Source organism: Pyrus communis, chromosome 17 (genome assembly GCF_041283825.1).
Source record: "Pyrus communis isolate YQ-2024b chromosome 17, ASM4128382v1, whole genome shotgun sequence".
Taxonomy (NCBI): Eukaryota; Viridiplantae; Streptophyta; class Magnoliopsida; order Rosales; family Rosaceae; genus Pyrus; species Pyrus communis.
Genome location: NC_142581.1, coordinates 1010767 through 1027157, shown reverse-complemented (window position 1 = coordinate 1027157; position 16391 = coordinate 1010767). Strand labels below are relative to the sequence as shown.

The following is a 16391-nucleotide window of genomic DNA, read 5'->3' as shown; positions in this document are numbered from 1 at the left end:
TTCATAAAGCATTTATATTTGGTAGAGATAGTCGTCGTATATAATTATCTGTTTATTTTTCTCTTCACTCAAAGTCATATACAACCGATTATAAGACTGATTTCATCGAAATTCTGCACAATCTTGCCCGAAGACTTGAAAGAACGCTGCACAAATATCATGACTTTTGTTTCTTTAATTCGTAGGGGCTCGATGCTAAAAATTTATGAGATTCTGCAGAGCAGAAATTCCACATATTTGCTGCTTTCCAGTATTTCTACATTTACTAGAGTAGAAACAAATCGTGGTACAAGTAACAACGGAAAGATCTTACAAATCTTTGTCTACTAATACTAGTTGCAAACTACACTCGTCATACAAGAACGAATTTGCTCACAATCTCTATGCATATTTCCATGTTTCGGCAAACTCATTTTGTTACGCGGTGTGATCAAGACTATCTGAAAGTTGCTCGAAGCTTTCAGGACTGATACGTCTCACTTCTGCTCCAACAGAAACTTGTTTTCAAGCTTAGGTTGTCCAAGCTGAATATTTGGAGATGTATTCTCGCGAGTAGTCTTGAAGGATCGTGAAATGAGAGAACAGGTTGGGGTTCGGTTATTCCTTCCTTGGACATTCTTGGAGCCAATGCTCTTTATTGAAGCTCCACTAGGAGGTAGAGACGTTGAGCTCTCAACTGTGCTTGGAGTGGGCTTTTTCCCTGGGTTCTTTGACTGAGGAGTAACTGGAACCTGCAGGAAGCGGGGAAAATAACCGACCATTAAATAACCTTTTGCTTTCAGTGAGGAGCATTTGAACTGGTGGGGACAAACATTTACCTTATGTATCTCGTTCCTTGGTGATTTTCTTTCTTTATAAAAATCAGGAAGCGGCCTCGCCTTGAAGCAAAGGGTTTGGCGGTACTTTCCAATTTCTGTTTCTTCTTCCTCCTGCATAACCATAGCAGTTAAGGTATTAAGCCGAAGTTGTAAACCAAACCAGCTCTAGCCCTAAAGTTTTGATGATTTGTACGGACTAAAAATGAGAAAGGATTGAAGAAGCTTGGTAATTAGAGAACAACCTTGAGTTTTCTTTGCACCTGCACCTTTCGTTCCTCATTCGCATTAAACTTTTCTTCGAGCTTCTGTAAGCGGTGAACAAGAACATGACATCGATTAGAACTTTAACCACATTTGTAACTCTATCTCATAAATTCGATATGATTAGAATTCGGGAACATGTATAACAAAGAAATAGGCAAAACCCTTGCCTTCTTTCTACTTGCAGCTCTTTCTTCAGTTCTTAAAGCGATAGGGGCCGATGAAAATGGTGACCTCGCCTTGTTTCTGCAGGCACTCAAAAACTTTGAACAACTGGCCAAATTGGGAGAAGGGAAAATCATAAGAACTCGAAGTCCTAAACGATTGGCGCTACGTGAGACCCACATAACCATTAATTCAGATGTTTATGTCCATATGTGAGAATTCTTGTTGCTTTTGCATATTCTTTCATGATACTACATGTGAATTATACAGGAAAAATGACAGAAGATAGGCACATACTCTGTACGGAGTAAACGCCATTTGGACACAGGAGTTTTGGTTCCACTGGCTGAGGGATCAAGCGGTGTTTTGGCCCTGTGATTCATGAAATACACAAGCAGAAACAGGATCAGACATGAATCATATATCGATTGAAAAAAGGAACGCTTGCTGTTTTTCATATGATCAGAGTTACCTTCGCTTTTCTGAACACGGGGTGGTTGTAGAACGTTTGCGCACCTCATTCCTAGATACCTGCACATCGAAAGACAAATTCTTTAGCGGATAGCGAGTTTGGCAAAGTTTTGCATTCGTCGGTCAATTTGGCAAAATATTCAAAGAAATTGGGAGGCACCGTAGTTGGAGTCTTCAGAGGAGTCAGGCATTCTTTTGATGTCTTGGAAGAACTAGCACCAACTCTTGAGTTTTCAATCTTCCTCATGACGGTCGAAGTCAGTCTAGAAAGCTCCCTGATGGGCGTAAATTTGACCGACTTGTGAAGTGATTTCGGAGTTGATTTCTTCTTGTCCTCCAGTTCTGCAGCCGGATATTTACGCAATGGAGTGATAATGTCATCCTTTCGGGAACAACTAGGAGCTGTGGGTTTGGCTGGAGAAGATGGGACTTTGGGTGCTTTATGATATGCTAATGATGATTTTGAGGAACTAAATATTCTGGTTTTTTTCGTTTTCACTGGTGTCGAAGCTTCTTGATTCGATCTGTAACTCTGCTGAAGCAACAATACAAGTTTTCAGCAACCTCCATAAGTCAATGAGTGTGAAATTTATTGGTTATAGATCAAGATTTTTACCTTTAACAGAGGCTTTTCGATCTGGGGTGCGCCGGTGAGCTCCATGCCGTTTACCTCCTTGTCCTTATCAGCACATTGGCTCAAAAGTTCTACCTCAACCGAATTCTCCCCCGAAACTTGGTCTTCATGATCTACAGGGTGCACCTTACTGCTTTCAAATTTCTCCATTTCAGTGTTTGCATTATAGTCATTGGTATATTTACCAATAGATTCTTCTTCTCGATTTGGCTCGTAGACCTTCTGTTCGACTTTCTCTTCCTTTTGCTCATCGACGAACACTTCAGAGGTTGAAATCCTCGTCTTTAGATCCCGGCTTTCAGATTTGGGTTCGGGTGCATTTTCCGATGCAGCAGCAGCATTAGCATTAGCATTTGCTTGTTCAAGCAAGGCGGCTGCTCTTTGAGCAGCGACTTTCTTGTAATGTGCTTCAAAGAAAGCCTTTTTCTGCGCAACTGAACCGGGGCGGGCGTACCTCTCGGCCTCCTCCACATACCGGTTGTGCGAAAATGTCGACCATTTCTCCCAAGCCAATGACTCCGACACGAACCTCCCGAACGACACTGACTGCCCAAGAGCATGAATCGGGTTCCCCTGCAACAACACAAAGTTCCCAACTTTTTCACACCCAACTCAAAAACCGAAATCCAAAAACTACCCAGCAAGTAAAAAGTGTTCTGCACGTAGAAATTCAACCTTAACAATCACAATAAATAGAGACACAAACCGAAGAACTGACCTCGTGTGCGTCGTTGGGGATGCCGGCAGCATAGGAGAACGGCTGCATCAGACACGTCGATTCTCCCATGATTCTGGTACGATTTCGTCCGAAAGATCCAAACTTTGAGGCAAAAAAAACAAAACCCTTGTGTGTTTGTTTAATCAAACGTCGGATTTACGATTTGCATAAATTGTCAGGTTCGTCGTCGTCCTTGTCGATTTCGAAATTTGAAATTTGAAATGAAAAGTGTCGTGGAAAAGTTGGGAGGGACCCCGGCAGGGCCGCAGAGAGTATGAGAGATTGAGATGAGACTTCGGATTATTGCTGCCAAAGCCAGACTGACAAGTGGACGTCCGACTTTCCGCTCCAAATCTTTATATAATTCAAATGCTTTACACTTTTTCTTGTTTGTAGGACCCGCGTGTTCAAACCAACGGTATTCCTCCAACGTTCTAATTTTTTGGCTGATTTGAATTTCAAGTCCCCCTCCCTCCGATGTACTAGACTCTAGGTACTATTAGACTATTAGACCAACTCCAATGTACTAGACTCTAGGTACTATTAGACTATTAGACCAACTCCAATTGCTGGAGTAAGTTCTAAAATTTCCTTTCTAATTGGGTTAAGTACTAGAACTAAAAAAAAAAAACTCAAATACCAGCCAAGAAATAGGTCTGGGTTAAATATCCTAGCCCACTGTGCACGTAGACGTGCTGCGAAAAAAGAGAAAGCACGCTAGTTAACGCGCTAAAAGCATTTTAACGCGCCAAAAAGCAAGGAAAATGTGACACTTTGAGGGGAAGTGGGGCCCAACCTGATGGGGTTGTCGACCACCCATATGCAATTTCATCTCCTTTATTTTTATCAGACGGCATAGATTTCCATCTCCTTTAAATCTAACGGGTGAGATTCATTTTTTTAATAATTTGTGGCTAAAATTATAGGCCAGAAGGGTTTGTGTATAAAAACTCTTTCTAAGTTAAAACCTAAATTTTCTAAATTAAAAATGTTGAATTTTAATCCAAATGTTAGAGATGATCTTAGTATTGGGTTTGTCTACCACGGGAGCAGTTAGATTTTTGATTCAATATACAAATAATTAATATTTATCGGCCCAAAACACCAGAGTATTAATATATCTTAGGGGGGGGGGCACAAAATTTTCGTGTTATCACAAAAACCAAAGTTTGAGAATTCAACTATTCGCCCTTTCGGACCAAGTGGACAGTATGACCCTTGAAGGCTATTTGTTTGATGCTTACGAATGACGTGAGGCAATGTGTCATAATCATGAACCTTTGGAAGAACTAAGAAACCACCCTTCGTTTCACTTAGGCAACTCCAACTTGATACATTTTTGTATGATTAATATTTCGCCTAGGCCATCCTATATTAATCATATGAAATCCACTATTCTTAAAATCCCCACTTAATGCCTTTAAAGTCTGACTTAGGCTTTAGGCAGTTAATCACCGTTCCGACTAATTTCTAGGTCTTTGAATATGTTATAATACTTTATAATCTATTATGTTTTTTTTTATTTTTTTTTATTTTTTTGCAATTTATGTATTCCAATACGATTATATATTTCTTTTTTCTAAGTAGACATTTATTTATGTGATATATATATATATATATATAAAATAAATTTAAAGGTATCAATAAAGTGGTAGTGGAAATGTAATTGGTTATTTATTTCGTTTTCTCTCCTCTCAGCCTCTTTATTAAGAGTGACATGCAGGTTTATAGAAAATAACTCGCTTGGACGTGTATCAACAATCTTAGGATACGTTTGTTGCACCAGACTATCTCGGACTGGATTAGCTTCAGGGACTAAACTGGACTGGCTTAGACTAGACTAAGCTGGACTGACTTAGTGAAGCGTTTGGTGCAGTGTTGGACTAAAAAACAGAATCATTAACAAATCTTAATATTATATTATTTACTCTACATATATTAATATTATATTATTTAAATTATATTATTAGTATACTCCATTCTTTTTTTTTTCATAACAATTCTCCATTTTTCTATTCTCTCCATCCCCATCTTTCTTCTCCGTCCAAGGCAACCCAGTCCCCAGATCATCCCAATCGCCATCCAAACCCAGAAATAGAATCTTGGCCTCCCTCTGCACAACCCGTAGAAGCAGTCCAACAGAAACATGGCGACGATTGATTCTTCTCTAGGAGCAGATTGGTGGAGTTATGAGTGAAGGACCAAAATACACACAACAAATCGAATGAGGAGAGATCGAATACAAAAGTTGTCTGGTGAAGCGTTGCAGGTTCGTTAGATCTGTGTTTGAAAATGGTTTTGGGAGAGCAAGATTGGGAGTCGATGAAGCCGAGGAACTAAGCAGAGAAGTGTTGCCTCTCGACAACGAGCTCGACGATAAAGCATCTCGGGGATGGGCAAATCTGAGGTCTCGTGATTGTGGGTTCAGGCTGAAGGGGGAAAGGGTGGTGGCCATCTGGTGGTGTAAAAGGGAGAGCAGGAACGATGTGGTTGACGTCTCGTGAAACAAAGAGCAGAGAGGGGTCTTAGCTAGTCCCATGGTTTCCAGGGACTCTCGCTAAGAACCTCTAGCGATGTCTTTAGTCTAGGCTAATCCCAGCTAGTCTCATTAACATTAGTCTCGTACAACAATAAACACAAGACTAGACTAATAGTTAGTCCAGTCCAGTTCAGTCCCACTTAGTGAGGGCAACCAAACGCCTCCTTAGAGTATAACATATCATAATACTGAAGGCACAAATAATAGATACACAAATAATACAAAAGAAAGTATTTTAGATATTTGATTTAATAGTAATTTGATGTGATTTAATTAAGGATTTGATATGATTTGATTTGATCTAGGTTTTTTTCTCTTGTGGACAAACGATTGTTTTTATCTATTGTAGTGAATCTACTGATATTGATTTATAATCATCAATCTTTGGAAGAATTAAGAAACCACCCTTCACCTCGCCTAGGCAACTCCAATTCCAACTTGATAAACTTTTATATGATTAAGAGGATGGTGCTATTCACATACCAATTTTCATCTCTCACACATCCCTCTCAATTTTAGGTTGTCGGATCAATTGAATGGAAGAAGATTAATGCATAAAAATTAAAAACGGTGTGAGAGGTAATATGAATCATATGAAAACTAAAAGAATTAATAAAATGGTTATGAAAATGTAACTCGTTATTTATTTCAGTCTCTCTTCTTTCTCTTTATTGATAGTGACATGCAGACTCATTTGGGCGAATATCAACAATCTTATAACATAACATGTCATCATAAAGAATATTATGTTATAAGATTGTTATGTTATAAGATTGCAAAGAGTTACATTATAAAGCAATAAAGATATCCTTTTGGATCACCAATCCACTGGAACATAAAAAAATTAAGAACATCAGACTAACTAGTGCAATTGTTGCAATAATGTAACTCTTTGCAAATGAAGAAAAAAGTACTAATACTACTACATGCACTACTGAAACAGAAAGGAGGAACTGTAAGCTACCATAAACTTGCTGGACTCCACCAACTCAGTCCCCAGATTTCTGAATTTACCGAATTTTCAAATTTCCGACCATCTAAGTAGAAGACGCGGCTTGTACCAGTACCAAAAGGATGGTCAAGACCAAACAAGCTTTGCCTTACTTCTAACTCTACAAAATGAATGCAATTCGTTTTCAACCCTTTGGAATTACCCGCTGGAAAGGACAAGGAGCAACCTCGGCTTGATACAAATAATATTTGGTTCCCCAAACTCTGTACCTCGACAAACCTTTCGTCGTTCTCCGGATCAATCTTGTAAACTAAGAAATCAAGAGTCCTTGTAATGCAGCGATAATCAGTCACCTCATGATTTTTAAACATGATGAATCAGCAAGACTTCATTGCTGGTTGTTGATTCTATTAAATATGACTTGTCCTCGATGATGACCTCCACAAAGGCATTGCGATCCCGCTCTCGGAATGAATTTTCCCGTGATTTTTCCTTTTTTTGTCATAAACCAACTTCATTTGCAGCTCATCACCATCTCTGAAGCGTAACGCGCAACTTACAACGCCTCCACTCTCAATCTCATCGTTTTTGACCAATACGTATAGCATGCCACATGCGAAAACAATAGGGATAAAGGAGACTCCTTGGATGTTGGACAAAAACAATACGTATAAATCGCACTATCCTGAAATAGGGTTTGGTAGAAATATGGATTTTCCCTTTACCATAATCAACCAACCTTTGGAGGAACTATGAAACCGCCCTCGAATTCGCTTAGGCAAACCTATCCTGATAACTTTACCCTCAGATGGAGAACTCTAAGTAGTTGGAACTACGTTGAGCGAGAACTAACCAGGGAAATAGCGGAGCAGTACTGCGGATGTCCCTTCGCATAGCAATCCAACTCCAGTACTTGCAGAGGACGCTTAAGTGAATCCGATCAAGTAAGTTGAGGGGAGGTACAATATTCTCCATGATATCCAAAGGTGGTGTCTGTCAACATCCCTCCACAACTAACCGTAGCCATTGCAATCAATCCCAATCCAAAAACAACTTAAAAAACTACTTTAATGGAATTTACAAAATTTCATAACGAAAGTACGGATAAATTAAAGAGGGAATTACCTTGAACCTCGTCGCCGTTCTTGGGTATGTCCTTGACCTTGAGGCGCTTCTTCTTATTCTTCATCTCCAGGTCCTGCCATCGAAGTCCGCGTTCATCTCCTGCGGTGCCATTTTGAATTGGTTGATGTCGCTTCCCCTTCTCTCCTTCTTCTCAAACATGTCTAGTTATCCAATTCAAAATCAAATTATACGAGTAAATTAAAGAGAGAGAGAGCCTACGCACTAGATAGGACCCTTTTGGCTGCTCAGTTCTTTAGTGCTTGCTTTGAATGTAATTGTAATGGTAGAACCCTAGAAGCATGATAGACCTTAACTTGGCTTCCAAGCAATTGAATTTGGTTAGGATTCTTATCCAAGCAAATTGGGCCGAGGAGACGGGCTTTCTCAAACCCTTTCTTAGGAGAGATTTCACCGTTTAATCGATAATTTACCCCGTCCTCTCTAATCTCTCTCTTTATTCGTCAAGGATCAATAACAGGTGACATTTATGGAGCCAATGACATTATGGTTGGAGGATACGGAGGAAAACGCATTTGCTTGAATCTTAACAATCTTACAATATAACATGAATAGCATAACTAAATGTGTGTTTCTTTTTTGTAAAATCGATATTGAGGATGGAGGAATCAAATTCAGAACTTCAAGTGCATGTGTACGATTTAAATACAAAAAGAAGACAGAACTTATGCACAGAAGGAAAGAAACACCATGCGAAATCAGCAACCAAATATGCGTATACGATTTCATATGGGAAAGAATACGAGTAAAATACAAAGTGATATAAAAAATGGAAATTACCACACAGCCTCTCCTCTTCCTCTTAAACAAAACCCTAAACTAGCATTTCGTAAGAATTGTTGCGACAACGACCTGTTTTCTTCAAAACTGAAACATGCCTGTCTTAGCCAATGTAATGCCGTATGGACGAGTTTGGTTACTACATTACTCGTGGCAAAGGCAAACTCGGTCTCAACTTTTGATGGAGTTTTTGAATTTACCTCACAAAAGAATGTCATAAAGGTACTTCAACTCCACGTAAATGCCTATCACGGCTGCTAATATCCATAAATCCTGTACCAGAATTTCTTCTCTTGATTTTATAACTTTTACCTCTTTTACCTTTCCCTTTACGACCTGAAAACAGCACCCACGCGATCGTTAAGAAGCCCAAGCCACAGAATGCCCATAGAGCAATAACCAAGAACCTCACAGAACTAAACATCCCATCAGTCAATGTAGGTTCTGGAATCTCCTCGGAATGATTCATTTGGACACGGTTGCTTCCTAGACCAAAACTTCCATCCAACTTACCGAGTTTCCTTGATACTATAACTTCCTCTGCTGCATCTGAGTTTGGATCTGGACAGTTCCTTCTCTTGTGATGCAGGTGTAACGCTTCATTTAGTGTCTTAATGCATTCTAGGCTAAGCAGATCTGTCTGCAGTTTGTTATTGTCTGTCCGGTCGAGTGTTGAAGGGCCGGGTGGGTCTGGAAACTGGGCCCAGCACTTGTTAACCACATCAACATTCCTCCAGTTTGCTTTATCAAAGCTCCAGTTTCCAACCTTGAATTCCAAACCGTAGTGGAATACTCTGTATTTGATGCCTGGTGCAGGAGCATACCCCGGGTATATCAGTATCTCGCTGCTTATTTGATGCCGTAGTTTCAACTGCATGGAAGAACAGAGGGAAATAGAATCATTATTACATAACAGCAGTGAAACACTTTCCTAAATAATGTTGATGATGCTCAGGGTAAATACTGAAGCACTTTTTTTACACAGCAGAACAATTTACCTCTGCTGCCCCAAATGAGTAACCATACATCTCACTGATCCAACCAGATGCATAAATATCTCCAGTGATATTTGTAGCATAATGAGCTGTGTCTGCCCGGACTTCCTCGGTTTTGTGCAACCACAGTAGAGCAAACTTTCTAAGATCATCTATGTGCATGATGATAACACCCCCAACTTTGTCACAGGCTTCAGGATGTCGAGTATGGAGTTTTGCAAGCTCATTGTCACAGCCGATAAGATAGCTACAATATACAGATTAGGAAAAATTAGTCCTCATATGGATTATACAACTAGAAACTAGAAATCTAGACCCCTAATTACATTTTGGGTCCTGAGATACCAACCATAAAATGATAAATAAGAATAAACAATCAGATTGCTTACCCATAGGGAGTCGAAACTGGTCGTCCCTGTGCTGCTTTGAATTCCCATGGGGTAATTGGACCCCTCAAGATCATGTCAGCATCAAGAATCACTATGTATTCTGCATCCGTATTTGCATGATTGAGCCAATGAAGGACTGCAGCTGGTTTGTTAATTGCTGGATACCTGGTAGATAGAACAAAAGAATGATCTTTGCTTCTCTTAAAGATTGGGAGATAGGATGTCGATGCTGAAATTAACATAAAACCACCACCAAGAATAAACTATAAGAAGGAAAGAAAACACTTGAAGAAAAAGATTTACCAATCACCCGTTAATGGATGTCGGCTCATGGAAGGAACATAATGGGTGGGAGCCAGATCATGCCCAGCATATTGCTTCAAGTCTTCATCCGTACAGCTGAGTAATCGTGTGATATTTCCAGGCTGGCCACTCAGGTGAAAACTGTGGACAAGTCCTACAGTCTGCCAATCAAAGTAAGGGGTGCATTCTGTAGAAAAAAGGGTGTGGATTTTTGGATATGGTTTTCCAGGTTCATCGACAACCTCCTGCTGCACTTCCTGTACTACATGTACTGGCTCCTCAAATCGTAAAGTAGCAGCAGTCAGCTGTTTTGGCCGAGTCAGTTCAGCAAAAGTTTTGCTTTTCAGAAAGCTCGTGTATTTTGTCCACTTTGGCTTTGGGCAACCATTTGCTGCATGTTGTAGTAAAAGACCCTGATTTAAAGTGTTAATGCACTCTAAGTTCAACATAAGAGCCCGCCTTTTATTTTTATCAGGTTCCATCATATTTACCTGGATACAGAAACAATCAATTCAAGACCTTGAACATGATCTTCCATGTACAGAATTTTGACGTTTCGAAAAAAAATATTTACATACAGGTTCATAACAAAACCCAAATGAGCATTCCATTCAGTATTTCCAAGTATGCCCTATCTAAGCAATTGCGTTTTAGCAGTGGGATAATTTATGCAGACATACACCATATAGTAAATGTGCAGGTATTTACCAAAACAAAAAAATGTACAGGCTTCTCTTGAATAAGAAAAGTTATCACATACCTCTTTTGGATATGGAGGCTCTGGAAAGAGTCGGCCACAGTCATAAACAATAGCGTCCTCGTGGTGATCTAATTTTCTAAAAGACCAATTCCCTATGCTAAATGACAAGCCGTAGTGAAGAAGAATAGGCACAACACCCTCTTGTGGAGTATATCCTGGGTAGATCATCAAGTTATTATTTATTTTGTGCTGAAGGCCTACCTGAAAAGGGAAATAAGGAAACCAATACCAATTAACAAGAAAACGCACACACACTGAGAGAAGACGCTCAAATGTAAGTGATTGAAAGTTTGTAAAACATCCAACATTATAGTTTACTAAAGGATATACTAATTTAAGGGAGAAAACAAGAAAAGAAGCTTACCTCTGCTGCACCAAAAGAATATCCATACATCTCACTGATCCATCCTTTCCCATAGATGTCACCAGTTATATTAGTTGTCCAGTGAGCTCTATCTTCCCGCACTTCTTCTGTTTTCGAAAGCCACACGGGTGCCAATGCTCGAAGATCAGCTATATGCATGGCCAAAAGCCCACCAACTTTATCACAGAGTTCAGGGTGCTTTGTGTGCAGTCGAGCAAGCAGATTATCGCATCCAACCAAGTACCTGAAGGAGAAATTCATTATACGAATATATGCTGATAGCCACAGTCCCTACAAATGCAAAATGTGTTTTCTGTTCATAAACCCATCAAAAGAAAAGATCCATAAAGTTATTATTTCAAATGCCAGAAAAGAAATCTCTGCGTTTTATGAAGTTGACAAGATCTTGTTCTTCTCCTATGAGTGATTGACCAATAACATAGAATATCTCTCACTTCGACCACCAAATGGTGTCACCGTGTCAGGTACAAACTACAACTCTACTTAAATAGCCGCTCATTCCAAACTAACATAGGTTGCCTGCATAAACGTACTCAAGGTACGACCAATCATAGGGAATTCACATGGCATTCACAATGTTCTTGTCTGATACAATGTGTTCTCAGCCAAAATCCAGTATATTATACATGAAAGGAAAAAAGGCGTAGCAGTAATATACCCATAATATGCAGCAACAGGCTTGCCTTTCTCAGCACCAAGTTCCCAAGGAACAATCGGCCCACGGATAATCATGTCAGCATCCAGAATCACAACCCAATCAACATTCTCAGCCTCCTTACTGTGCTTAAGCCAGTGCACAACTCCAGCTGGTTTGTTAATTGCAGGGTACCTGCAAAGTTTAATTAAAATTTGATCAATATTTTCTGCATTAATAAAAGCAAGGTCCTTCCAAACCAAGCCCATCATATTAAATGAAAAATTAAATCCAACCCAGAATTCAAAATCCAAACTTTATATCAAATTAAGAAACAAAATCTTTTTTTTTTTTTTTTTTTCGAGCTCACCAGTCGCCAGTTTTTGGGTGCCTGCTCATGGAAGGAACCTCAAAAGTGGGAGCCAAATGCATCCCTTTGTACTTCTTCTTCTCGTCGTCGGTGCAGCTGAGGAGCCGGGTAATCGGGCCAGGTTGCCGGGCTTTCCGGTAGCTGTGCATCAACCCGACAGTCTGCCAGTCGAAGTAGTTCTGGCACTCCACCGAGAACAGCGTGTGCACCCTCCTCGCCGTCGTTCCCGGAGCCTCCCGACCCGCCTCCGCCACCCAACTGCCATCAATGCACAGACCCACCAACGCCGCCGCCACCAAGACCAAGAATCCGGCCATTGCAGCTCAATTGGAGTTCCGATTTAAAAAGGGAACGAGGAAAGAGATCTGAACTTTCATGGACGGATAGATCATGCAGTCGAAAGTCAAAATCTGAGCTTTGGCGTTGTTCATGTACACTCTCCGGGAACACGTAACTGACAGATTTGGTGCGACATGGGATTTTAATAATCATTGAATTAATTGGAAATATTAAACCAAATTATTGGTTTTGGTTAGTACGTGATGGATTAATTTAACTTTTAATTTAATAATACGAAATTTCTTTCCTCTTTTGACACGGATTATGACATAACGTTGCTTTTAACTTCATTTTTTGGATGTAAAGTTCATTTTTATGGATATTGCGTGAAACTCATTAGGATGATACTAAAATGTTTGCTACATGTGCTATCATATTCATTATACTTATTAAGAAAATTTTGGGTTCGATTATCCACATTTTCGTTAAATAATGGGCATGCGTCAACTATACGTTTTTTTTTTTTAGTGTTTAATCTCATCTCTATGCCAATGCTAGGTTGTATCGGTCAAGATACTTGAATTTTATATAGCACCATTTGCATTGGATCAACCTACTTCATGCACGAGCAGAATACCTCGCTTGCTTTCCTAATAGGAACTAAAGTTACTATAGAACCAATCTACCTACCCACTTGAAGATCCAGCAAGAACGAAGTGAACAAAATAGCTTGGTTGCCTTGGAGACTAGAGTTATGACTTTTACACCTTCATTTGTGAATTAAATCAGATGATTGATGACACGTAAAATAGTATTTTTCTTAATAAATAATGCTTATTTCTCTTTCTAATTGGAAAAATAAATCAAATGGTAATACAACGAAGAGGAGATTATTAAAAGGCAAAAACAACGAATTGTTTCTTTCTTTCTATTCAAACCTGCATAAATGAGCAAAAACTTGATTACTTTTCTCCAGTACAGTAGATTGTCATATGTAGAGTTCATTTAATTATTGTTCATAAAAAAAAAAGAATTCAATATTGTTACTGAGTTGGACCTTGCTGAAAATGACATTTAAGTTGAGCTTGAAAAGGCCCAAATCGGACCTTAGGTAAGCTGCTCTACTAATTGAAATGGCCCACATTGTATTTCTAAAAAAAATAAAAAAATTCCAACCACTTTGACAAGTGTAACGGATCATTTTCCTGACACAATGAAAAATTTCTTCATCCACAAGTCATCTCTGAAAGTTGCAGAAGGGAGAGAGAGAGAGCAGGGAGGTGTGGAACGCTGCAGCAGCTTTTAGCATTAAGAGAGAGAGAGAGAAGTGGTGTAAAATGAAATGGTTTGGTTTTTGGTTTCGGCAAAAAACCAAACCGGTTGGAACCGAAACTACCCCTAGTTTGGTATCCAATTCTCTCAAGAGCAATGGAGCAAAAGCCTGAATCATTTTCTTGTAGGTGGATCGCGCCTAAACCCATACTTGTTAAGCGTTTTGACATAAAGGTGTGCTTTTCACACACCCTTTTTTACTTCATGCACACTCTCTTAATTTGAAGTCGTCGGATCGACTGAACTAAAGAAGATCAAAAGACATAAATTGACAAAAAGTGTGTGAGAGGTAAAAAGGGGGTGTGTGGATAGCATACCCCTTTGACATAATCTCTCATTAGCCTGAACTTGTTACTTCCCAAATGATGCAAGTAATCCCACAAATAGATTCCCGTGTTATGCAAGTCATCGAAAACAATCCTGAAACATCCACCCAACCATTCCACAGTCACGGTCGCATAACACTTCCGATATACAATTTGCAACCGTCGTTAAATTCAGAGCTTAAAAGTACCATACCCCATAGACATGATTCCGACGTGACGCCGCCCTGATATCACCTGCATCAATTGACAGATGAGTGGAAACACAAGATTAGATCTTTCGAACTCACACCAGCTAAGTTATGATATCAACATGTTGGCGCAGAGAAAATTCTGAATAACATGTGAACGATAGTTTGAGAGCTAGCAAGATAGTGAAAACGTATTCAATTGATGACGAATGGTCAGTAAACCATATGGAGCTCCCACAAACGAAAAGGAATAACTTAGGTGGAACACGTTTAGGGTAATGCTAGAGAGATCAATTATTTAGACCAAATTTTGTAAATCATATAATTTGATGATTGATGATTGGAATATTAAGTGTTGATTAACGTACTTATTTTCTGTTGTAGAACGTCATATAGTTTACAATTTTGATCTACCTAACATTGCTCACGCATTTATTCTCATCGTGGCATGCCAAACTGCTATGTAGTGAGAATCTGACACGATCTTGTAGTAGTGACTTCGGACTCTGAACGTTGTCTGGCCTTTTCTCTCTAACTGGGCTTATTGGGCTCTGATCATTTGTAGGCTTTTGGTCTATCAATGAGGAATTTTTTTTTAGGAAAACTAATGAAAAATATTTAAAAACTTTGAGTTTTAACGATAGAGACAAAATAAAGAGTAAAGTGAATAATATCAAGATTGACTTTTTAGTGTAAAAATATGGTTTTTCGTTAAAATGAACAGTACCGAGAGCTTTTCGTTAAAGTTCTCTTTTTCTTTTCTTTTTTCTTCCTTTTTCTTTCTACAAGCCACGAAATACAATTGGGCGGTGAGATTCAAACTTAGGAGCTCGGAATCTCGAGTTTATTATAAGGATTGAGGGAGAGAAAACTAAAAATAAAAATATGCATTCTCTTTTAGGCATATACACTCCAAATTTAGTACTCATTATTGAATTTTGAGCAGATGCATTCCATACTGAATATTCATTGTCGAATCCTGTGACATCAACTCTGAGCTATGCGTTACGATTCTTTTTTTGTACCCATTAGTGTGTATTTTAAAAATGTGTTAGAACCAGTAGCCTGTAACCTTCGTTTGAGTCAAGGTATCATACAAAGTAGAAAATTATAAATAAGAAAAACAAAAAGGAATCTTGAAGTGCCAAACATCTAGTTACAAACATAGTTTTCCAATTGTTACTCTAATTCTTTTAAAATATAAACAGCTACTTAAGTATGAAAATTGGAACCACCTGGCTAGAAAAATAGAAACGAAACAAAACAAACTTAGGCCAAAAACAAGTATAAAGAAAATGATCAGCCAGCCTCCTTGAGACCGACATTTTAGATTAAATTTGCAAATTATGTGATGTGCCAATAAGAAGTATGTTAATCAACACTTAAGTAATAATTCAATCATCAACAACTACGTCGTATAATTTACGAGACTTGATCTACATTGTTGGTCTTCCTAGCATTACCTTTATACCAATATATTAGGTCCCATACACCAATATATCTATGGTCTGGTTTTGCTTATATACTTATTAAATTTTGGTGCAAAGAAATATTTATTTATTTATTTTGTCGATTTGGTTGTATTTATATTGAGAATTGAAGATGATGATGCTAGTGGCTTAATAAAATATAATACCTTTGTCGATCTTTTGGTTAAGATTTACTTGTATTTTTACTAACGATCTTGTATTAGTGACTTGGGACTCTGAATCACTGCTTGGGCTTTTCTCTCTGACTGGGCCTAACGGGCTTATTGGGCTTTGATCATTTGTAGGCCTTTTGGTCTATCCATGAGGAATTTTTTTTTGGAACTTTAACGAAAAGGTTCTGGTACTGTTCACTTTAACGAAAAATCACATTTTTACACTAAAAAGTCAATCATGGTACTATTTACTTTACCCTTTATTTTGTCCTTGTCGTTAAAACTCAAAGTTTTCAAACCTTTTTCA

The 16391-nt window shown here is 38.7% G+C and overlaps 2 protein-coding genes and 1 pseudogene across 5 annotated transcripts; all 3 read right to left on the bottom strand.

Annotated features, from left to right (window-relative positions):
- Positions 1-236: 236 nt before the first annotated feature.
- Positions 237-3487, bottom strand: LOC137708685 (uncharacterized). Of its 4 annotated transcripts, none has more exons than XM_088689664.1 (9): positions 3068-3487; positions 2332-2922; positions 1876-2247; positions 1717-1775; positions 1542-1616; positions 1250-1352; positions 1061-1123; positions 819-929; positions 237-731 (listed from the first exon to the last, which is right to left on the bottom strand). In XM_088689664.1, exons 1-9 carry the CDS (start codon positions 3134-3136, stop codon positions 477-479), a joined length of 1698 nt encoding a protein of 565 aa, XP_088545790.1. In that variant the 5' UTR covers positions 3137-3487; the 3' UTR covers positions 237-476. The 4 variants fall into 4 exon arrangements, with proteins under 4 accessions (XP_088545790.1, XP_068303910.2, XP_088545791.1 ...); XM_068447809.2 differs by having other exon boundaries at positions 1876-2250; positions 3068-3414; XM_088689665.1 differs by having other exon boundaries at positions 1250-1325; positions 1876-2250; positions 3068-3400.
- Positions 3488-6430: 2943 nt separating this feature from the next.
- LOC137709304 (uncharacterized) lies at positions 6431-7747 on the bottom strand (annotated as a pseudogene).
- A 652-nt stretch (positions 7748-8399) lies between these two features.
- Positions 8400-12790, bottom strand: LOC137708637 (peptidyl serine alpha-galactosyltransferase). Its single transcript, XM_068447757.2, has 8 exons — positions 12318-12790; positions 11972-12142; positions 11293-11536; positions 10929-11129; positions 10169-10659; positions 9866-10030; positions 9480-9723; positions 8400-9352 (listed from the first exon to the last, which is right to left on the bottom strand). Exons 1-8 carry the CDS (start codon positions 12632-12634, stop codon positions 8696-8698), a joined length of 2490 nt encoding a protein of 829 aa, XP_068303858.2. The 5' UTR covers positions 12635-12790; the 3' UTR covers positions 8400-8695.
- Between the last annotated feature and the right edge of the window lie 3601 nt (positions 12791-16391).

Excerpts from the sequence above, each read along its gene's own strand:
- LOC137708685 (XM_068447809.2), bottom strand. The coding sequence starts at position 3,136 with ATGGGAGAATCGACGTGTCTGATGCAGCCGTTCTCCTATGCTGCCGGC. Across the intron at positions 1,124-1,249 it reads GAGCTGCAAGTAGAAAGAAG|AAGCTCGAAGAAAAGTTTAA; the intron begins GCAAGGGTTTTG and ends CACCGCTTACAG. Across the intron at positions 732-818 it reads CAAGGAACGAGATACATAAG|GTTCCAGTTACTCCTCAGTC; the intron begins GTAAATGTTTGT and ends CGCTTCCTGCAG.
- LOC137708637 (XM_068447757.2), bottom strand. The coding sequence starts at position 12,634 with ATGGCCGGATTCTTGGTCTTGGTGGCGGCGGCGTTGGTGGGTCTGTGC. Across the intron at positions 12,143-12,317 it reads CACCCAAAAACTGGCGACTG|GTACCCTGCAATTAACAAAC; the intron begins GTGAGCTCGAAA and ends TAAACTTTGCAG. Across the intron at positions 9,353-9,479 it reads ACTCATTTGGGGCAGCAGAG|TTGAAACTACGGCATCAAAT; the intron begins GTAAATTGTTCT and ends TCTTCCATGCAG.